At 42.7% G+C, this 23,267-nt stretch overlaps 1 protein-coding gene across 1 annotated transcript; it reads left to right on the top strand.

Annotated features, from left to right (window-relative positions):
- The first annotated feature begins 1,012 nt into the window (after window positions 1-1,012).
- ACAA2 (acetyl-CoA acyltransferase 2) lies at window positions 1,013-21,657 on the top strand. The gene is made up of 10 exons (XM_075840967.1): window positions 1,013-1,150; window positions 5,847-6,013; window positions 6,619-6,747; window positions 7,963-8,079; window positions 9,138-9,285; window positions 11,331-11,506; window positions 16,869-16,998; window positions 18,537-18,607; window positions 20,737-20,891; window positions 20,984-21,657. Exons 1-10 carry the CDS (start codon window positions 1,135-1,137, stop codon window positions 21,066-21,068), a joined length of 1,194 nt encoding a protein of 397 aa, XP_075697082.1. The 5' UTR covers window positions 1,013-1,134; the 3' UTR covers window positions 21,069-21,657.
- Window positions 21,658-23,267: the final 1,610 nt, after the last annotated feature.

Below are 23,267 nucleotides of genomic sequence, written 5' to 3'. Positions count from 1 at the left end.
CCGCCATTTTCTGAGCGAATGCACAGTGTAGGAGGATTAGATACAGTGGTAATCACACAGTAAAACACGAACATAATACAAACATCACATACACAAACATAACTTACCTGCTCCTGTCGCCGCTGCCGCCTCCGCCCTGCCGCTCCTAGTCCTTGCGTCTGCGCTGCCTTCAACATATGGCCGGAAGCCGCGACCGGAAGTAATCATCTTACTGTCCAGCCGCGGCTTCCGGTCCACATGAAAATGGCGCCGGATGTCGCTCTACCAAAGACCGTCCTTTTGGTCTGTGTGGGAGCGGCGCATGCTCCGTTCCCACACAGACGGCGTACACCATAGTGAATGGAGCGGCTCCCGTTCGCATTCTCTATGGGGATGTATGTGCCGTATTCCATCTCTGTATGTGTCGTTAATCGACACATACAGAGATGAAAAAAAAAAAGGCAGCCCCCATAGTGAAGTAAAAGAAAGAAAAAAGTAAAAAGTACAACACAAAAACACAAATAAATAAAATTTATTTTAATGACATACTAAAAGCAATATTATATAAAAAAATATTTTTTCGTAACACCTTCCCTTTAAGGGACGATTCATCAGAATTGGTGTAAAGGACAAATGGAGGAGTTGTTCATAGCAGCCAATCTGATTGCTTCTTTCATTTTCAAAAGGCATGCTGGGAGTTGTATTTGAAAGAATCTGTGACAGAAACCAGGACAGGACAGAAACGTAACTAGGGTAAAGGTAACCAGAAGGAGGGGCTATGGGCGGGGCGGAGCTTTATACCAGTGCTGGGCGGTGCAGTATACCGGAGGGAGTGGTTGTTCTAAGACTGGGCGGGGGGTAGTTCGGAAAATGCGCAGGAACGTGTATCGTACGGGGCGTGGTCTGTAGTGTGGCGTGTAACAAGGGGCGGGACTTGGGGTTTGATTGGCATGTTGTAATGCGTCGTTCTACTGTGGAAGGTGTCGTAGGGCGCGGTCTTTGACTTGAAACAGGAGGCGGGGCTTTATGATAGGCGTGGCTTGTGACCGGGCAGGGACGGGAGGACCTTGGCTTTGACTGTGTTAGTGATAATAAGGCTGTGAAGGAGAAAAGGCCGCGCTCGTACTGACCTTATCCCGGCAACACGCTTCCAACATGGCCCTGCTCAGAGGTAACTGTACTGCTGCCATTCCGGTGGTTCACGGCAAGCTTTTGCCCAATGCAAATGCCGATGAGTGCTCTTAAAGGGCAGTTCCACCTTTTATGTTTTTTTTTTGGCATGTCTTATAGTGCTCCATGCGTTTTTAAGTCCCTTTAGGCATAACAGAAGTGTAGCAACACTAAATTGCGTCACTTCTGCGCAGCAAAAACTGCATAGAATTCCGTGAGATTTTCCGCATTGATGTGACTTTGCAAACACTTCTGACGTGCGCAGTTGTAGCGTATATTATCCTCCAGTTACTTCCAAAGCTGCATTCAAAAGTTTGCAGCACTCAAATGGTATAGTATGGGCCCATAGAGTTGTATGAGTGGCGTATTACGGGCCTGTATCACACGCATTCCTATTTGACATGGATCATAGACCGGTGTATGTGACCGCTCGTTGACTTTAACCTCTTCCCACCCTACAACATACTACTAGCTTGTGGTGAGCGGGTCATTCCAACCAGGTGACGTACATCTCCGTTATGGTGGCGGTACAGGAGCTGTACCCATGCGGTGGTTGCCGATTAACTTAATTTATTAATTTTATTTTAGGAGATATTTGAAAATAAGCAGCTATTCCAGCATTGATTTTCACGTTATAAATTTACGCCGTTTACTATGCGGCGTAAATAACATGTTAAAGAGACAGGCCACTTATAATGTGGTGACAGTCTCCTACATAAGTCTGATCGGCGCTGGAATGTAGATTACAGCTGTGTTTTTTATTTAGAAAAACGATAATTTTTGACGGAGTTATGACCTATATTAGCTTTATGCTAATGGATTTCTTAATGGACAACTGGGCGTGTTTTACTTGACCAACTGGGTGTTGTACAGAGGAGTGTATGACGCTGACCAATCAGTGACTAATCAGCGTCATACACTTCTCTCCATTCATTTAACAGCGCATAGTGATCTAGCTAGATCACTATGTGCAGTCACATAAACACACTATAACGTTACTGAAGTGTCCTGACAATGAATAGACATCACAGGGATGCCATATATGTGTGTTATTTGTTTTGACACTTTAACTAAATAAAACTATTTTTTGGGTAAAAAAAAGTTTTTGGTTTTTTTTTCCCCACAAACTTTATTTAACTGCTTTACATAGTTTTTTTTTTTTTTTTTTTTTTGTTTTTGTTTTTTAGTCCCACCAGGGGACTTCACTATGCGATCTACTTAGTATACCAAAAGCATTATTGCCTGTCAGTGTAAGGGCTTATTTAGACGAACGTGTAATACGTCCGTGCAACGCGTGTGATTTTCACGTGCCTCGCACGGACCTATGTTAGTCTATGGGGCCATTAAGACTGTCCGTAAAACTCACGACATGTCCTATATTTGTGCGTTGATCGCGCATCACACACCCATTGCAGTCAATTAGTGCGTGAAAATCACGCACAGCACACGGAAGCACTTCTGTGTGACGCGCGTGATTCGCGCAACAGCAGTTAAAAGTATGAATGAAAACCGAAAAGCGCCACGTGCTTTTCTGTTTAAAAACATACAAACCGAGTGTCATAATGATGGCGGCTGCGTAAACATCACGCAGCCACGCATCATACTGGGCTGACACACGGAGCTGTTAAGTACCTTTCGCCGTGCGCAAAACGCACACGCTCGTGTAAATACGGCCTAAAACTGACAGGCAATCTATTAGGCCATGCCTCCGGCATGGCCTAACAGGCATTTGCTGAAGGCAGACCTGGGGGCCTTTGTTAGTCCCCCGGCTGCCATGGAAATCAGACGGCGCCCCGCGATTTCTTTGCGGGGGCACCGATGGGGTGACAGAGGGAGCTCCCTCCCTCTGTCAAACACGGATGTCGCTGTCGCTATTGACAGCTGAATTGAATGGGTTAAACTTCTGGAATCTGAGCGCGCTTCGCTTCCGGCAGTTGCAGCAGGAGCCAGGCTGTGTAACAGCCATGCTGCTGCCGCTGATCGCGTGGGTACGCTGGCAGTACCCACACGATCAGAGGACGGATATATCCGTCATTCGTCGTAAAGGGGTTAATGTTGATTCCTTTAACGTTGACTTTGGACTTGATATAACACAGTGGACCAGCACTGCTGCTCAGTGTCCAAAGTCCTATTTTCGGATGAAAGTAAATTTTGCATTTCATTTGGAAATCTCGGTCCCAGAGTCTGGAGGAAGAGTGGAGAGGCGTCAATCCAAGTTTCTTGCGGTCCAGTGTGAAGTTTCCACAGTCAGTGATGGTTTGGGGGCCGTGTCATCTGCTGGTGTTGGTCCACTGTGTTATATCAAGTCCAGAATCAGCGCAGCGTCTAGCAGGAATTTTCGAGCACTTCATGCTTCCCTCTGCTGACAAGCTTTATGGAGATGCTGATTTCATTTTCCAGCAGGACTTGTCACCTGCCCACACTGCCAAAACTACCAATACCCCGTGTAATAACCAGAATATCACACAGCTTGATTGGCCAGCAAAGTCACCTGACCTAAACCCCATAGAGAATCTATAGGGTATTGTCAAGAGGAAGATGAGACACCAGACCCAACAATGGAGACAAGCTGAAGGCCGATATCAAATCAACCTGGGCTTCCATAACACCTCAGAAGTGCCACAGGCTGATCACCTCCATGCCACGCCGCATTGATAACACCTCAGCAGTGCCACAGGCTGATCGCCTCCATGCCACGCCGCATTAATAACACCTCAGAAGTGCCACAGGCTGATCGCCTCCATGCCACGCCGCATTGATGCAGTAATTCATGCAACAGGAGCCCTGACCAAGTATTGAGGGCATATACAGTACATACTTTTCAGTAGGACAACGTTTCAGTATTAAAAATAATTTTTGAAATCGGGCTTATATAATATTCAAATTTTCTGAGACACTAAATTTGGGGTTTTCATTAACTGTTCCCATAATCGTCAACATTAAAAGCAAAAATGCTGGAAATAGATCCCTCTGTGTGAAATGAATCTACAGAATATGAGTTTCACTTTTTGAATGGAATTACTGAAATAAATTAAGTTTTTGATATTCTAATTGTGTGTGTGTGTCTATATATATATATATATATATATATATATATATATATATATATATAACACACACACCCCTCCCCCTATAGGATCTCACAATCTTTATCCCAGTGCTTCCATACTAATATGTACAAAGGTCAGTTAGGCCTCATGCACACGACCGTAGCCATGTGCACGGTCGTAATTTTCGGGTCGGCCGGCCACGGAGTGTCAGCCGCGAGCCGCCCGCATATCGCGCCGCGGCCATTATTTTCAATGAGCCCCGGACCGCAGAACACGGCCTTAATAAGATTTGCCCGTTCTTTCTGCCGTCCGGGCTTCGGGGCCATGCACGGACCGTGGAAACCACGGTCGTGTGCATGGCCCCATAGGAATGAATGGGGCCGCAATTCTCCCATGGATTTTCGGGGAAATTGCGGCCGCAAAAGCACGTTCGTGTGCATGGGGCCTTACATAGATTAATCTCATGCATTGCTATTCCAAAGTTTACGCAGCGTCTTGCTTCAGGCAGAAGACATTTACATGGTAGAGGAACACTCCAGCTAAAATGTATACACTCTGTAATGCACAGTGCAGGGCCTAAGGGGGGCAAAACAGCCCTTACCACCCTTCACCTATCCCCTGCGTGGTCTTGGTGGTCGTGTCTTTTCTTTGAACCGTGCTGTGTAACTAATGTATGTAACAGCAAAGAGAGAGAGATTCCTGTGTCAGGCACTGCCCCTCAGGCCCTGAACTAGGCATGACACAAAAAGTGGAATTACATTTTTAGCAATGCCAAAGCTAGAAGCTTCCCATACTGTGTAATATCTGCCCCTGGAGCGACTTCCCATCATTCCTCTGCCCTGCCACATGCAGCCACTAACTTAATCATATAAGTGGAAAGGTCACTGCTTCCAACAAGATCAAGTGCAATCTTCTCCTAAAATACTGTGCTGCTGGGACCTTGTTCCTCCCACTTGTCTCTACTCCAGCTACAGTCCTGCCCCATCATATACACCACTGTCCTCAGTAACATCACTAGTAGATAGGTCGCTGCTTCGCACAAGATCAGCACACTTCTGCTGAAATACTCTGTGCTGCTGGGAACTTTGTTTCTTCCTTGCCGTTTACTCCCATTTGCCGCTTTCTTCCTGTCATAGCCATCACAGCACTGTCCTCAGTAACATCATTGCATGAGTGGACAGGTCGCTGCTGTGCACAAGATCAGCACACTTCTGCTTAAATACTCTGCTTCAATGAAATACCCCCCCCCCTTTTTTTTTTTATTTTTTTTAAATTAATATGAACTAAGACGTTTAGCACGCCCTGACAGCGCATGCTGGGAGTTGTAGTCTTACAACAGCTGGAGAGCTGCAGACCACTGATCTATCTATGTAACCCTTTGAAACCCTTTATTTAAATAAAACGTGTATCGGTGTGATTGGTTCAACTTTATAAATAGTTCTTATTAAAAATAAATTTTGCTTTTAGGTACAGCTGCTTTGTATCCAATATACCGAGCAGCTATATCTCAAAAAGTAAAGCATTTTTAGTAAAAAATATTTATAAAGTTCCACCTATCAGAGTGACTTTTTTTTTTTTTTTTTAATTAAAAGAAATGCCATTCAAAGGTTTACATGGCCTTTGATTTAACCCTTTTTGCTTTCACAGGTATTTTTGTAGTTGCGGCTAAAAGAACGCCATTTGGCACTTATGGGGGAGTGCTGAAAGATCACACTGCAACCGACTTGGGTGAAATAGCTGCGAAAGCTGCCCTTGCTGCTGGGAATGTCACCCCCGATGCCATTGACAGTGTGATATTCGGCAATGTTGCTCAGGTATGAAGTATAGTGATGTCATCGCTTTATGTCGAAACTAACCAATCATTCCAACATCAAGTCCATATAATAAAATGGGCCACGTAAATACTGCGGATTTTCCTCAACTGATTTAGTTGCGGATAATCCGCAGCATAATACAGTAGCAGCAGAGTGGATGAGATGTGAACAGATCTCATCCACGCGCTGCATAAACGAGAAGTGGAATAAAACTCTCAAATTGATCTGCGGTGCGTTTTTTTTTTTTAAATCCACAGCATGTCAATTGTATTTGCGTAATCGCTGCTTTTGTGTTGTGGGTTTGTTGCTGGTAAAACCTACAACAAATAACCTGTTGTGATTTTTGTGTCGGAAAAGCTGCGATTCGGCTGCAAAAATCTCAACTCAGGAAAAACTGACATTCCGGCCAAAAAACAGCACCGCAACTTAGTACGGTTTTTCGGCCGGAATTCCCTGCGGCGCTTAAGGCAGATACGCTGTGTGCTTTTACATGGCATATTCACCCTGTGTGAACCAACCCTAATTATGTAATGTTTTTTTTTTTGATTATTTTTTGCATTGTATGATTAGTAAAGCTATGGTCCCTAATGTGTTTGATGTTGTAGACAGCGACCGATGCCATATACCTGACCCGACATGTCGCTATCCGTTCAGGGGTACCTATACCTGTCCCAGCACTGACAGTCAACAGACTCTGTGGCTCTGGTTTCCAGTCCATCATCAATGGGTGTCAGGTAAGTAAATGGGTACCAAATGGGCCTGCTCTTATAGACAGCAGCCAATATGAACAAGCAGAGATGTAGTGTAAAGCATGGGGAGAGATACAGCAGCTTGAACTACTGATTTTCAAAACGAATAAACGATGCAGCTAAGTTGAAGTCACTGAGCATAGCTGTGGCTTAACTGCTGGGTACACCTTTCAGGTTTTTAAAAAAAAAATATTCAGTGTGATTAGTGTAACTTTGTAAATGTTTTTTTTATAAAAAATTCCTTTTACTTTTGTAGATACAGCTGTTCTGTATTCTCTATACAGAACAGCTGTGTTGCTCGTTTTACGCTGAATCCGTCAATCCCGCGGACCTGATGGGTTTAGTGTTGGCGAGTCCACACAGGATCCACCTGTAAACTATGAAATCTAAGTTCATAACTTAGATGTGATGGATTCCAGGTAGATCCTGCGTGTCAGACACGTAAGACCTGCAGACACTGAACCTGTCAGGTCCACGGGAGTGACGGATTCAGTGTAATACGAGCAATACAGCCGTTCTGTATAGAGAATACAGAACAGCTGTATCTCCAAAAGTAAAAGGAATTTTTATGTTTCAATGATTTTTATTGAAGGATTTCAAGTAAGACAAACTATACATCAAACAGAGCAAACAGTCGGGGCCATTCCCGGTAAGTCGAATCGTAACAGACAAATATAGTCCAAATATTGCTATACACCGAAAATATAAGAAAAAAGGGGGGGATACAGAAAAAAGGGTCAAATGTCCTCCAGGAAAAATGAACCTAAGAGATCGTCCCAAGATATCTGAGCCATGGTTGCCACACTTGAAGGAAGAGCTCTACACTGTATGGTCTCAGATAAGGAAATCGGGCATTAACCATTATCCTATCCAGCTTAGACTTAACCAGGTGAGGGGGAATCGCAGGACTTTTCCAAGATAAAAGGAATTTTTAATAAAAAAAAAATATTTACAATGTAACCCTAATCAGACTATTCATTAGAAAAATAAATGAAAATAGTGCCCTCAAAGGTGTACTTAGCCTTTAATAAAAACTATTTTACAAAGTTACACTCATCACTAAGCCATTTTGTGCTGGGCCCCTCAGCCGTACCACCGGTGTCCCACAGAACCCCAATAGTCCATCCCGTATCCCCCTCCATCTATCTCTGTCCTCTCTCTCAATCCTTTTAGTTCATTGTTTTATGTTTCTTACCTCAGGAAATTGCTCTAAGGGAGTCCGAAATTGTTTTGTGCGGAGGATCCGAGAGCATGAGCCAAGCCCCATATGCCGTGCGGAACATTCGATTTGGTACCAAGTTGGGAGCAGATATTAAGGTAGGGAAATGATTATCTTTTTCCAGTTTTCATTGTATCATGTCATTATATTTCAGTTCAAAATCTCCTCTACATACCGTGCCGGAAGCCCCTGTGTCAGAATAGTTGAATGGTGAGGCCCATGGACTACTCCATTTTTCTGTATGGACTAAGGGCATGTCCGGTGACCTCCATTTATTTCTCAGGACGCTTAACTGCCGCCATGTTTCATCCTTTTCTGTTAGCTTATGCTTGAAGGGCCAGTACTGGGGATCACTATTAATGAGCCCCTGTAGCTATTGGTTCACACTATGTTCTCCGATCCTTACACAATCGTAGCCAGGGCTGAGAGATTTGGGTGAGCATTGCAATGCGTCTTCGGAGCATATTCCCAGGACCTATCTCACTGCGAAGACCATTTCTTGATAAAGAAGTTAAAACTCTGGTAACCCCACCAATCCTGAGAATGAGCAATGATTTAGTGCTATGTCCCCCTTCGCTGTTTTTACCTGCAGTAAACTTAGGTGACGCAGCGATTAATTTATCGCTGCGCCCCCGTCATTCTCTGTATCGTGTGGTCCCAAAGGTCGGACCCTCACCGATCCTAAAGTGACGTCATGTCCTCTTCTCCACCACACGCAGACTTGTAAAAATCTTGGCAAACTGTTGCTACCACTAGAGGGTGATCTGTAAATGGCTCCTATTCACCTGAATATTTGTTTCATACAGATGGCCCCCTAGCGACTTTTTGACTGTGGCAATGAGGGAAGAGTGCTCTGTACTAAGGAAGCAAAGCTCCCGAGGCTTATATTATTGTTTCGGGAGTATGCTTCAAAGTATTCATGCTTTGCGGGTTTTTGAAAAAAAATGTAATTAAAAAGTTCACCTACAAGTCTGAGGCAATTGCCTTATTACTGTATCCGTTAACCAGACTCAATACAGAAGGGCTGCAGCGGGGAAATCAAATTCCTGGTACCATCAGCAGCAAAACTGTAACAGTAGACACACGGTGGCTTCAAGGTCACTATGCTAAAAATTATAAAAATATATTGTAAAATGTAAAACTTTGTTTATTTCAGATGGAAGACACCCTGTGGGCCGGGCTTACAGATTCTCTCATTAAGACCCCCATGGCCATCACTGCCGAAAATCTGGCAGAAAAATATGGCATCTCCAGACAGGATTGTGATAAATATTCCTTCCAGACTCAGCAGAGGTGGAAAGCCGGTGAGTTTTTGCTTCAGTTCATTTCAATTTCCAATAAACGTGAAATTAGTCCAAATAGGCCCAAAATTATGCGCTAATTCATTTCACAATACAGTAAAATTTTACTTCGTCTGGAAAAATAGTTGATGCCGGGTTAGCAAAACTCTGACCTGATAGTCTGTCTGGGCTTTCCAGCAGGCAGACATAATTAATAGATATGAGATCCGAGTAAAATTAATCTATTGAGCTCCCAAACAGGGGCCTACATTAACTAACTACAGGTCTCCTATAAGGTGGAGGAGCATCTCCGCCTGTGTCTTGGTGTGAATATTTCCAAGCACCATAGTTGATCTTTAGTATTCTAGGCTCGTGTGGAGATTGAAGAGATAATTACATTCATTTTATTAGGAATTCCCCTGCTTCTCTTCAGACAGCCTTAAAGAAGATCTGTCACGAGTTTAGTAATACCTAATCTCCTAGCTAATCTAATAGGCGCTGTCACACTGATCATGCTAGTGAAAATTGTGTCCCATAACGCTTATTTTAAAAGTTATGAGCTTTTATTCTAAATATGCAAATAAGGCTATACTATACAGGTGGGTGTAACAGCAGCGTAAGATGGAGCTTCCTCACAGCCTCTGACGCTGTCCTATCAGCATGAAGCTGCTTCACACAGTGTGAGAGACTGAGGCTGGAATGAAGGGGGATCACTTCAAACAGCCATATCTCATGCTGTGGACCAGCGGTTCTGGTGTTATATAAATCATGAGTCTAACCTTTCATAGGACACCAGGATTGCAGTTCTAGCTGTGACACAACCGGAGATATCACCAGTTGAAAACACAGTCAGGAGTGGAAGCTGCATACTATATGACCACATAGTGTTCCTGGGCAGGGAAGGGGGAGAAGCTGCATGCTGATTGGCCAGCGTCATACACAAAAAATTACACCGCCCCGAGTGAAAAAGTCACCTCCTATTTGGCTATTAGAGCTACATTACCACATTTAAAAAATATCACTATTTTTCAGCAGCAAAGCGCCTGTTAGGTTAGTTAGGAGATAGGGAATTGATAAACTGGTGACAGAGCCTCTTTAAAGCAATTTTCCTGGGCTGTAATATTGATGGCTTATTCTCTTATCGGTGGGGTCTAATGCCTGGCGTTCCTGCCGATGAGCTGGTTAAATGGGCAGCAGCAGGAACGGTGCATCCTGTTTCTTGTTGCCTGTGCTGGTTCTGCAGATCGCATTGAAGTGAGCTGCAGGACTGAGCTGCAGGACTGAGCTGCAGGACTGAGCTGCAGGACCAAGCACAGCCACAACCAAATATACAGCACTGTGCCAGATGATCGGATCAGTTATCGATGGTCTATCCTATGGATGGGCCATCAATTTTACGGTCCTGGAATACACCTTTAATGATTGCAGCGACCGTTAGTGGGAGCCCCCTGCCTACAAATTTATTTAGTTGGGAAATGAATATTCGGCTGTGTTCACATAAATGTTGTGATGTCTGTACAGCGTTTGTCACGAAACCTTCTAGCACGCACGCTAAATGGCTCCATTAGCCCCAAAAGAGTTTCTATTGGCAGCCTTCGGGCTGGTATGTGAGTATAACTTTTTTTTTTTTTAAAAGGTTAGAAAAGTGTAGTATGCTACGTTTTTACATTCCACTGGATCCCGCAAAAAAGAATCTCCTTACAAGGGAGCCTATGGACGCTGAATACCTCTGTATGGCATACATCACAGCTATACATTTTAACATATACGTTATGGGCTTTTCAATAGTTTTTCATGACAGATCCGTTAAACGGATACCATTATAGTCTATGGGTGTTGGATGCTACTGCTAGGGAATCCGTCACAGCCTATGTCTAACAGATACGCCTGGAAGCTTTATCCCGTCGTGCACGTTAAACTTATTCCAAAAAGTTCTATGGAAAAGACCTTTATAAATGTTGATTTGGACCATAATTCCTGTTGATAGAAATGTTTTTTAAACCTAGAGATCTGTTTAGAAATTAGTATTGGGTTATAATATAATCTACAACTTTTTTTTTTTCCTTCAGCCCAGGATGCCGGATACTTTACAGCTGAGATGGCTCCTATTGAGTTAAAGTCAAAGAAGGGACCCACCAAAATGGAACAGGATGAACACCCAAGACCACAGACCACCCAAGAACAGATGGCAAAACTACCCACAGTATTCAAGAAAGAAGGTGTTGTGACCGCTGGAAATGCATCTGTGAGGATTAATATTATAATTATTATTATTACTCTTATGTTACTGTATAGTTTATTATATTGCTCTCAGGCTTCTAGGATATTAACCCGTTAGTGACCGGCCCATAGTGTTTCTACGTCGGTCACTAACGGGCCTTATTCCGATGCCATAGACTTTTTACGTCGCGGCATCGGAATAAGTAAACAGAGCAGGGAGCTGTCAAATCTCCCTGCTCTCAGCTGCTAGAGGCAGCTGAGGGCTGGGAGCGTCCCTGCTCTGCCGGGTGAGATCGATATTAGTATCGATCTCACACGTTTAACCCCTCAGATGCGGTGCTCAATAGCGAGCACAGCATCTGAGTGGTTTTGGAGAGAGGGAGGGAGCTCCCTCTCTCCCCCACCAACACCCGCCGAGTGTCTGTGTCTCTAATGGCAGCTGGGGGTCTAATAAAGGCCCCCAGGTCTGCCTGGAGTGAATGCCTGCGGCATGCAGGCATGACCTAGCAGATGCCTGTCTGTGTTAAACGGACAGGCAGTAATACACTGCAATATAAAAGTATTGCAGTGTATTATAATAGCGATCGCAGAATCGCATATTATAGTCCCCTAATGGGACTAGTAAAAAAGTGAAAAAAAAGTTTAAAGTTAATTACAAATTTTTTTTTGAAAAACCCAGCTTTTCCCCTTACAAAATGCTTTACGATTAAAAAAACAAAATAAAGTTAAAAAGTTACACATATATGATATCGCCGCATCCGTAACGACCCCAACTATAAATCTATTACATTATTTAACACGCACGGTGAACGCCGTAAAAAAATTAATAAACTATGGAAAAATAGCTTTTTCTGTGAATACTGACTTTAAAAAAAATGTGTGATAAAAAGTGATCAAAAAGTCGCATCTACTCCAAAATGGTACCAATAAAAACTACAAGTCGTCCCGCAAAAAAAAAGGCCTCATACAACCGGATCGGCGAAAAAATAAAAACGTTACGGCTCTTCAAATATGGAGACACAAAAACAAATAATTTAGCAAAAAAAGCGTTTTTACTGTGTACAAGTAGTAAAACATACAAAACCTATACAGATTTGGTATCGTTGCAATCGTAACAACCCGCTGAATAAAGTTATTGTGTTATTTATACCACACGGTAAACGGCGTAGATTTAGGACGCAAAAAAGAGTGGCGAAATTTCAGATTTTTTTTCTATTCCCCCCCCCCCACAAAAAAAGTTAATAAAAGTTAATCAATAATGTCCCCCAAAATGGTGCTATTAAAAAATACAACTTGTCCCGCAAAAAACGACCTTATACAGCGATGTCGACGCAAAAATAAAAAGGTTATAGCTCTTGGAATGCGACGATTGAAAAACGTAAAAAATAGCTTTGTCATTAAGGTCCAAAATAGGCTGGTCATTAAGGGGTTATAGGCATTTTCGGTCTTATGTAAACAAAGCTCAAAGGGATTTCCGATCTATATAATACTTTATGATCAGTGGGGGTCCGACTGCCAGGACCCACATTAAAGAGGCTCTGTCACCACATTATAAGTGGCCTATCTTGTACATGATGTGATCGGCGCTGGAATGTAGATTACAGCAGTGTTTTTTATTTAGAAAAACGATCATTTTTGACGGAGTTATGACCTATTTTAGCTTTATGCTAATGAGTTTCTCAATGGACAACTGGGATTGTTTTACTATATGGCCAAGTGGGCGTTGTGGAGAGGAGTGTATGACGCTGACCAATCGGTGACCAATCAGGGTCATATACTTCTCTCCATTCATTTATACAGCACATAGCGATATCGCTATGTGCTGCCACATAAACACACTCTAACGCTACTGCAGTGTCCTGACAATGAATATACATTACCTCCAGCCAGGACGTGATGTGTATTCAGAATCCTGACCACTTCTCTGTGATGCACAGCACAGCGAGATCTCACTGTAAATGACAGCTTACAGCGTAATCTCGCGAGACTACGCCTACTGTGCTGTAAATCACAGAATAGTGCAGAGAAGTGGTCAGGATTCTGAATACACATCCCGTCCTGGCTGGTAGTGATGTATATTCATTGTCAGGACACTGCAGTAATGTTAGTGTATGTGGCTGCACATAGTGATATAGCTATATCGCTAGTGCTGTGTAAATGAATGGAGAGAAGTGTATGACGCTGATTGGTCACTGATTGGTCAGCGTCATACACTTTTCTCCAACGCCCACTTGGCCAAAAAGTAAAACACGCCCAGTTGTCCATTAGGAAACTCATTAGCATAAAGCTAATATAGGTCAAAACTCCGTAAAAAATCGTTTTTCTTAATAAAAAACACTGCTGTCATCTACATTACAGCGCCGATCACATTATGTACAATATAGGCCACTTATGTGGTGACAGAGCCTCTCTAATCCTGAGAATGAATGTTCCTAGTCTGCTTCCCCGCCAAATGACTGGAACCCTGCTGTAGTTTGGCGAACGCCAAAATTTGCTACTTTTTTTGCCACTCGTTCAGTGTTTAATAAATCCCTGCCAATTAGCCTTATTTATCAAAACTGTCTAATAGAAACTCTGGCCTTGTTGCCCATAACGACCAATCACGATGCAGCTTTCATTTCTCCACAGCAGTTTATTAAATGAAAGCTGATCTATGGACAACAAGGCCAGTTTTTCTATTAGACCGTTTTGATAAATGAGCCCCAAAGAATATTAAAGTTTTAGAACTTCTCATTATACAGTGATAAGGTTTTGTTAACATATACACAGAAGACCCTTTAACCCCTTCCCAACATTTGACGTATCCATACGTCCTAGTCGGGTAGGGGAAGTATGGAACGGGCTCACGGAGTGAACCCGCTCCATACAATTCCGGTGTCTGCTGTATGTTACAGCCGACACTTCAGAGTAATGAGCGGGATCGTTTAACTTGTTAAATGCCGTGTTCAATGGTGACTGTGGCATTTAAAATCGATAGAAAGAGGGGGGCGACCCCCTCTAATCGCTCATCGCGCCCTCCGCAATGCAATCGCGGGGTTGCTATGGCTGCCTGGGGGCCTAATGAAGGCCCCCAGGTCTGCCATCTTTGTGCTCCTATTAAGCCCTGCCCCTCAGAATCACGATATACTGCAATACATTAGTATTGCAGTATATAGTCCACGCGATCTAACGATCACTGGTTGAAGTCCCCTAGGGGGACTAATAAAAAAAAAAAAAAGCAAAAGAGTAAAAAAGGTTTTGTTTTCTATGTAAAAAAAATATTAAAAGTAAAAAAAAAAAAAACCTTTACCCATTTTCCCCCTAGAGCTTAGTAAAAAAAAAATAAACATAATTGGTATCGCCGCATCCGTGGAAGTCTGAATTATTACAGTGTATCATTATTTAACCCGCACGGTGAACGCCGTAAAAAAAAACAAGCGTAAATGCCAGAATCGCTATTTCTTGGTCCCCCTCCTCTCCCACAAAAGTGATCAAAACGTTGCATGTACCCCAAAATGGTATTATTAAAAACGACAGCTTATCCCGCAAAAAATAAGCCCCCATACAACTTAATCGACGGAAAAATAAAAAAGTTATGGCTCTCAGAATTTGGCAACACAAAATTAATTTTATTTTTTACACTTAGGTTTTTACTTGTAAAATATAGAAAAAACTATATATATTTGGTATCGCCGTAATCGTATTGACCCACAGAATAAAGTTAAAATGTGTTAATTGCCCAGTGAATTCTATAAAAACGAAGCGCAAAAAACAATGTAGGAATCCCCGTTTCCTAGTACATTATATGGCACAATAAATGGTGCTACGAAAAACTAACTTTGTCCTGCAAAAATCAAGCCCTCCTAGGACTATATCGACGAAAAAATAAAGTTATGGCTTTTGGAAAGTGGGGAGGAAAAAAACGAAAATTAAAATCTGCAAAATGGCTGCGGCAGGAAGGGGTTAAAGAGGAGCTGTCGTCTCTCCTGACGTGTCTATTTTAGTAAGTGCTTGTATTCTGGATGAAATAGAATGCACCAGCTTTGCTTTGTTTAATCAGAGTTTTAACAGTGTCAGACTGTAGGGACTCACCCCTAACTGGTAACTCCCAGGTGTATATGTATTCATACCTTTCCAGGAGGAATGACAGAGGAACGGCACAACGCATAGTTCTAGGAGAGGATTCTTCAGAATAGTTTTTTTTATGGAAAATACAATTATTTACTAAAATAAACATTTCAAGAGAGCTGGCAGGTCCTCTTTAAGTTCAGATTGTGACTTTCTTTGCATTTCTTTAACACCTTAATGACCGCTCATACGCCTCTTCACACCAGTCATTCAGAGTATTTATGCTACAGCGTCGTGAAAAGGGGGCATGGGTGTGCCGTGCTGGGCTGTCTAAAGTTACATTTGATCCTGTCCGTTTAACGCCTTCAATACCCCAGGTCAATAGCGACCGTGGCATCTAATTGGTTTTAGAGGAAGGGCGCTCCCTCTGCCACCCCATCGACACCGAGTCTTAGAATCTAGCGAAACAATACTTAAAAGAAAAAAAACCAAAACATTTCATTGTGCAAAAGTAGTAAAATATATATAAAAAAAAAACGATAAAAATTTGGTATCACTGTAATCATAGCAACCCGCAGAATAGTGTTAGAATGTTATTTATACCACGCGGTAAACGGTGTAAACTTAGGACGCAAAAAGGGTGAATTGATTTATTTTATGTTTACATTTTTTTCTTCACCCCGGCAAAAAAAACTTTTATAAAAGTTAATCAATAAATTATGTACCCAAAAATGGTGCCAATGAAAAATGCAACTTGTGCCGCAAAACACAAGGCCTACGGCTAGGCTTACGGAGAAATAAAAAATGTATGGCGTTTGAAAAGCGACGCTTAAAAAACTTAAAAAATCGCGGCCTCTTTAAGGGCCAAAATAAACTGGTTACTAAACGGTTAAGTAACCAAAATAGGCGAGATGTACAGTAAGGCCCCATGCACGCGACCGTAATTACGGGCCCATAGACTTCTATTGGCCACGGGTACCTTCCTGTTTGCGTATGGGAAGGTGCCCGTGCCGTTGGAAAAATATAGAACATGTCCTATTTCATGCCGTATTTACGGCACGGGCAGGCCCATAGATGTCTATGGGGCTTCCGTAATTACGGGTGGCTACGTGTGTGCACCCGTGATTACGGGAGCGTTGCTAGGCGACGTCGGGCGATTTAAATTTTTGAATAAAGAGAAGCAGAGAAAATGGCGTCTCAGCAATCATGTGACCCTTGTGACATTTCCTGCCCCCTCTTTTTTTTTTTTTTTTTTTTTTTTTTACGGGTCCGTAAATACGGGTGAAATGTCTGCGGTTATTGTGCGAGGACGGAAGTAGTAATAATCTTCTTTTCTGCAGGGGATCTGCGATGGAGCTGGGGTAGTGATTGTAGCCAGCGAGGAAGCCACCGCCAAACACAAGCTGACTCCACTCGCTAGGATTGTAGCTTACCATGTGTCAGGATGTGACCCCAAGATCATGGGCATCGGTAAGAAAATATCTTCTGTCATGGGTAAAGCCGGCCACATAAGAGACTGCACACTTCCTTGGGGTGGCTCAAAAATTGCCACAATCAGTTGTGATATTTTTAGAATTTAACCTGCAAAATCACCAATTGACAGCCGCACTCCTACTGTAATGGGTGGAATCCGAGAAAACAACTACAATCCCAAATGTTTAACCCCCTCAATACTGATCATGGCATCTGAGGTGAAAACCAAGTGAGAGGGGGCTGGCCATTGCTATTGCTGACGCTGACTGGTTTAGGCTGTATGGAGACGCATGACCTCCATTTGTTCCTGCTCGGGCTTTATCAGGTGTTGCAGAGATGGTCGCCTCTAGATGTAATACTACTAGAGCAGAATGCCTCCGTACATACAGAATCCGATAAAGCATGCCACAAATAAAACTCTAGGACTACGGAGGTACAGTATAGGCCCTATGTACCTCCTGCAGCAGCCCTGTTATGTCTGCATACAAAATGAAGCCGTAATACGGCCGTGTGCATTAGGCCTAGGGCTATGTTCACACGGCAAACGAAAAACAGCTCCGTATTTTACAGCAGTTTTCATCAGAAGCATCAGGTGTTTGATGCATTTTTACGGACGTTTTTGGAGCTGTTTTTCTACTGAGACCATGAAAAACCGCTCCAAAAATGGCCCAAAAAGGCAATTTTTTACGTGACCGTTTTTAAACCCATTGAAATCAATCAGATATTTGGCGTTTACGGCCCGAAAAACGGCTGAAAATAGGTTGTGTGAACATACCCTTATACTGACAGCTCGTTGTAAGGTTGCCAGGGCTGTCCAGTAATCATAACTTGGGTATATTCCAGCAGATTCCTGGGTGTTTTATATTTATAGGCAATAATGTATGGTAATACACACATTTTCCAATACTATTACAGTACAATATTTAGTTGATGATTTTTTTTTTTTTTTTTACTGTAAAGTTAACAAAACGTGTATATATTTGCAAAGCAAATTGCTAGTATTTAAATTCTAACTTATATGTTCCCCAAAATGGTACTAGTAAAAAAAAAACACCACCTACTACTAGATCAACAAATAAATAAAGTTATGGCTGGTGAGATGCAAGGCCTCAAAAATAGAAAAATTCTGTTGTCCCCATAAGGTTATAGGAGTTTTCTCACGTCAGACGTTTATGGTATATCCACAGGATAAGCCATAAATAATGGGTGGAAGCCCCAGATAGAGAGAACAGGGGTGGGTAGGCCACAAATGTCATACACTGCCACTTCCTAATGCCACATAACGAGGAGGAGTGATATTGAGCATCATTGTTGTATATGCCATTGTATAAATTCCATCCATAGCATCTTATAGGGATGCAATATTGACACAACTCTATATAATATATCTCTCATATGGGGTGAATTAATGGAAAAAAAATAACCCTTTAATGACTCCTTATTACCTGTACATGCTGCACCACGTTCATGTAATAGGAGGAAAGTGAGGAGAAATAAGTGCCATGTCACCTACATCTCTGATGTCATTTTTCTAGGTCCTGTTCCTGCTATTACTGAAGCACTAAAGAAAGCCGGTCTGACCCTGAAGGACATGGATTTGGTAGAGGTAAGAGCAGGTTTATATTTACCTGTGCTGTTAGTAGACATTATAGAACGGTCACACATCTCTCCCGACTCCCCCATAAACGGCATCGGCTGAGGGTACGTTTTTTTCTATAAGGAGAGGTGATAATGCCCCAGCAGCAGCTTATCTCCCGGGGGAACAAAGGATCAAAATTCCCCTATTCACATTGAATTGTTGGCCTATCTGTCTGAAATCAGTGGGTCCATATGTCCAGCTTTTGGTCTATGGGACCTTGCAGACAGTGTCCACACCCACCCTATCCTTTATTTCTCCTGGGGACAGGTGGTGCCAGAGTTGCCTTACAGCTGCTGTAGTTTCACATTTATACTTATCCATAATACATGAAATTCTGGGACCTGAGCTAAGAAATTGGTATAAAGATTGGTATATGAGCACTAATATTAGACCATTTCGAAATGAGTAATGAATATGTCCTCCTAAAATGATCCCCAGTAAATATCTTTAAACCTACCTAACTTTTCTGGGGACTTCTCAGAATAAACTGTGTGTAAATGAGAACATGATTTCTGCCCATTACTTTAGTTGTATTCTGCATTATTTAGCAGTTTTCCCCTCTGCAGGCTCTCTCTCTAACTCTGAGTAGTCTCTGAGCTAGTGGCCGGAGTCTAACTGTATAGAAGACATGATAGCGCTGCACCCGTATAGAGGAGGAAAATCCTCCTCATTTCTATCCATCACATATATAGCAGCAGCCTGGAGAACATTATACAGCGGTGTAGCTGTGAATCCAGCACTGGGGGTGAGACCCTAAGGGTATGTTCACACGCTTAGCAAAATACGTCTGAAAATCCGAAGCCGTTTTCAAGCGAAAACCACTCCTGATTTTCAGACGTTTTTGTATCAACTCGCGTTTTTCACGGCGTATTTTACGGCCGTTATTGGAGCGGTTTTTCAATGGACTGAATAAAAAAAACTGCTCCAAAAACGTCCCAAGAAATGTCATGCATGTCTTTTTCGTGGGCGCATTTTTACGTGCCGTATTTTGACAGCGACGTGTAAAATTAAGCCTCGTCGGAACAGAACACCGTAAAACACATTGCAAGCAATGGGCAGATGTTTGGAGGCGTAATGGTGCCGTTTTTTCAGGCGTAAACGGCCCGAATTACGTCTGAAACCACTGCGTGTGAACATACCCTAACACTTACCAGGAAGCTGCAGCATGTCCATGTGTTTTTCTCACTCTGCACCTGCTTTTCCCTTTTTCCATAGACATCTTATGGGCAGCATGTCTGTGTCTTTGTGCTCTCTCCTTCAGCTGCCCCTCCCCTGCCCCTCTTTTGTGGTTAATAGGGAAGTTTAAGGCTGAGTTCACATGGGGCACATATTCTGCGTAAAAGCCCTGTCCACCGCAGGGAATTGCTGGGGAAAAAAACTCTCCAAACTGGTGCAGTTTTTCACTCGGAATGTCCACTGCGGGAAAACTCCAGTATTTAGCAGGCCAGCTTCCTGGGATGTTTCGTTCCATGCGACCGCCGCTACAGCCTGTGGTTGGCTGCAGCGGTCACATGGGATAATGCATCATCCCAGCAGGCCGGCCTGGAGTATGAGATATTTATTTATTTTTTTTCTTTTTATGAGTTGCGATTTTTTGCGGCAGATACTGTTTGTTTTGGGTTTTACCTCCCATTGAATTCAGTGGGGGAAACCCGCAACAAATAAGCCGCTTTTAAGCAAATATAATTGACATCCTGCAGAATAAAATTCTGCACCGCATGTAAATTTCTGTTTCTTTTCTCCTCAGTATTTACGCAGCCTGTGGATGAGGTTTGTTCTATCTCATCCACTTTGCTGCTACTCTATTATGCTGGGAATTTTCCGCCACAAATTCTGTAGTATTTATGCAACGTGTGAACTGAACCGAACACTTGCAGAGAGGCTGCAGTCAGGGCAATGGGAACTGCGTGTCCTCCTGATTTATGTACCTTTTCCTGCACAATGCTTCATAAATTCCTATTGCTTTTATGCACCTCAGAACCGCTGCGATCACCTCTTTTTCTATATCCTCCGTTCACCTCCATAATTTCTGTATGGACTTTGCAAATTGGAGTTGGTTCTGCTGTTTTAAATTCCAGTACATTTTCCATCCACAGGTAAATGAGGCTTTTGCTGCTCAGTACTTATCAGTGGAGAAAGCGTTAGGCCTGGACCGTGAGAAGACTAATGTCAATGGTGGAGCAATCGCCCTAGGACACCCGCTGGCTGCTTCCGGATCCCGAATCATCGCTCATCTGACTCATGAACTGCGGTGTGTTTCATTGTTTGAACCCATAAAAATGAATTTATGTGAAATTTAGTATTTTTAAACTTTTTTTTTAATTTTGATTTTTTTCCCCTCAGACGTCGTGGTGGTAAATACGCAGTGGGCTCGGCTTGTATCGGCGGAGGTCAGGGTATCGCCATCATTCTAGAGAATGTTGTTTAACCCCCTCCTGTCTGCACCATTGAGATCAATGAACAATATGAGCTGTTATAAAGTAACGCTACCCCGATGTGCCTCGTGGTGTCTTGAGCCATATATCCACGATAAAATCCTATAGAACAAGACCGCTGACTTGTGCCGCCTATGATCAGTAAATGCTAAATACAGGTGACTGGATGCCCAGTGCTCACTAATACAGTACTTTTATCAATCGAACGCTTCTAGGAACATGAGCCGGGATACTGAACTGGGACTATTACCTTGTTTGTATTCTCATTTTGTAACTGTAGGTGGCGCTGTTTGTAAAGGAAACAGGCAAGTACAGAAACGCATAGATCTACAGCTGTGGTCTGCAACATGTGGCTTTCCAGCTGTTCAACTACAACCCTCAGCATTGGTCTGGCAGTCGCTGGCTTATAAATGCTAGTATACATTTACTCCATATACAGTAATTGAACTTTTGCTTTATTAAGCCGCAACAATTTGCATTTAGTTGCATGATTTCCACTTGGTAAAAATCTTGAATTGGTGGTTTGATAAGGTTTTCTACCAAATATGCTGTTTAAATGACCGATTAAGACATAGAATGAAATGTGTGTCCATCGTCTCTGCATTTGCAAAAGTTTTGACGCCCTCCTGGGGGTGCTATCATTACTGCAATGACCTTGTCTTTTGCACATAAAGGGCATAAACATTGCAGCTCCCCTGCTACATACATCTGATTAAAGGGCTTCCAGCTACTTCAGTTAAGCACCCTCATAGCCTGTAGGTAGGGGACCCCACAATATGACACGAGGGTCATCCAACCTCTACCACCTGTCTAAGACCATTTGCTATAGCCAAGTTTAGTCTGCTTTCTGCCGTCTGTTATACCATGTGTTGATTTGTTATGTAGCCTTAAGATTATAAAGTTATGTGGTCTCTAACTGTGGCAAAACTACAACTGGGCATTCTGGGAGCTGTAGTTTTACATCAGCGGGAGAGCAACAAGGTAGAGACCGCTGCTATAGATTAATATCTGGGTCTTGTGATATCAGGAATGTAAAAAATAACTGACCACAGTAAATAAGGGCTTGACTACTGAACCAGTGCCTTCATAAAGAATAAAATGGGATTTAAAGGCGAACACCACTTGATGATTTTGTATACACTGAATTGTTGCTGGTTGTAATATACTGTATTTGTGACTTATACTGAAAGTATTTACAAAGGTGGCAAACTTGGGGGTATTAGGTGGGGTCCTTTCTGCACTTCCTCCTTCTAGGACTGGTGGAAGATACTTCCTGTCAGCCATACTAGCTCCTGTACCGGTCTACCGGCCAAGCTCAAGCCCTACAATCTCCTGCCATCTCTCAGCTCTCCTTCTACCACCAGTCATTGTGAGATTCTCCCTCTTCCTTTTTCTTCAATCGTATGTTAAATAACGAGCCTTTTATTTATTTTTTACGCATGCAATGTTCTGCATTGTGTGATAGCATAAAATTGAAAACTTCTTGCATGTGATTTTACAGTGTGAGATTGCATAGCAAAATATTGCATTCTATTAGTCCCTGTGGACCCCCAGCCTAAGGGCTTGTTCAGACGAGCGTGTCTTTTTTGCGTTTGCAAACAATGGAAATGTTGGTTTTTTCTGGTGGTTTTTTTCGTGTTTTTCCGTGTTGTATCAGTCTGCGTTCCGTGTGTTCGTATTTTTACTTCTGCATGTCATACATTTTCCTCGTCCACGGCTCTGCTGCTTCCTAGTGCCGTTATTCTTTTTCCGTCCGTTTTTGTGCATCCCCATTGACTAGAATAGGCGATTCTAGAAAGTAGTGCATGCAGCTGTATCTTTTTATTTTTTCTTTTTTTTTTTCCCCCAACGCACATTGGTCCATGGGGAAAAAACAACAAGAAACAGACGTGTGAATAGCCCCATGGACGCATTGACTATGAGGGTATGTTCACACGCAGTGAGCAAAAACTTCTGACATTACGGAGCGGTTTTCAGGCAAAAACAGCTCCTGAATTTCAGACTTTTTTGCAAGTACTCGCGTTTTTCGCGGCGTCCATTACGGACGTAATTGGAGCTGTTTTTCAATGGAGTCAATAAAAAACGGCTCCAAAGAAGTGACATGCACTTCTTTGACGCGGGCATCTTTTTACACGCCGTAGTTTGATAGCGAAGCGTAAAATTACACCTCATCTGAACAGAACATCGTAAAA

Source organism: Rhinoderma darwinii, chromosome 1 (genome assembly GCF_050947455.1).
Source record: "Rhinoderma darwinii isolate aRhiDar2 chromosome 1, aRhiDar2.hap1, whole genome shotgun sequence".
NCBI lineage: Eukaryota > Metazoa > Chordata > Amphibia > Anura > Rhinodermatidae > Rhinoderma > Rhinoderma darwinii.
Note: the sequence above shows the minus strand (reverse complement) of the source record. Positions and strands in the feature narration are given on the sequence as shown.

Excerpts from the sequence above, each read along its gene's own strand:
- ACAA2 (XM_075840967.1), top strand. Across the intron at positions 9,286-11,330 it reads TCAGCAGAGGTGGAAAGCCG|CCCAGGATGCCGGATACTTT; the intron begins GTGAGTTTTTGC and ends TTTTTCCTTCAG. Across the intron at positions 11,507-16,868 it reads TGACCGCTGGAAATGCATCT|GGGATCTGCGATGGAGCTGG; the intron begins GTGAGGATTAAT and ends TCTTTTCTGCAG.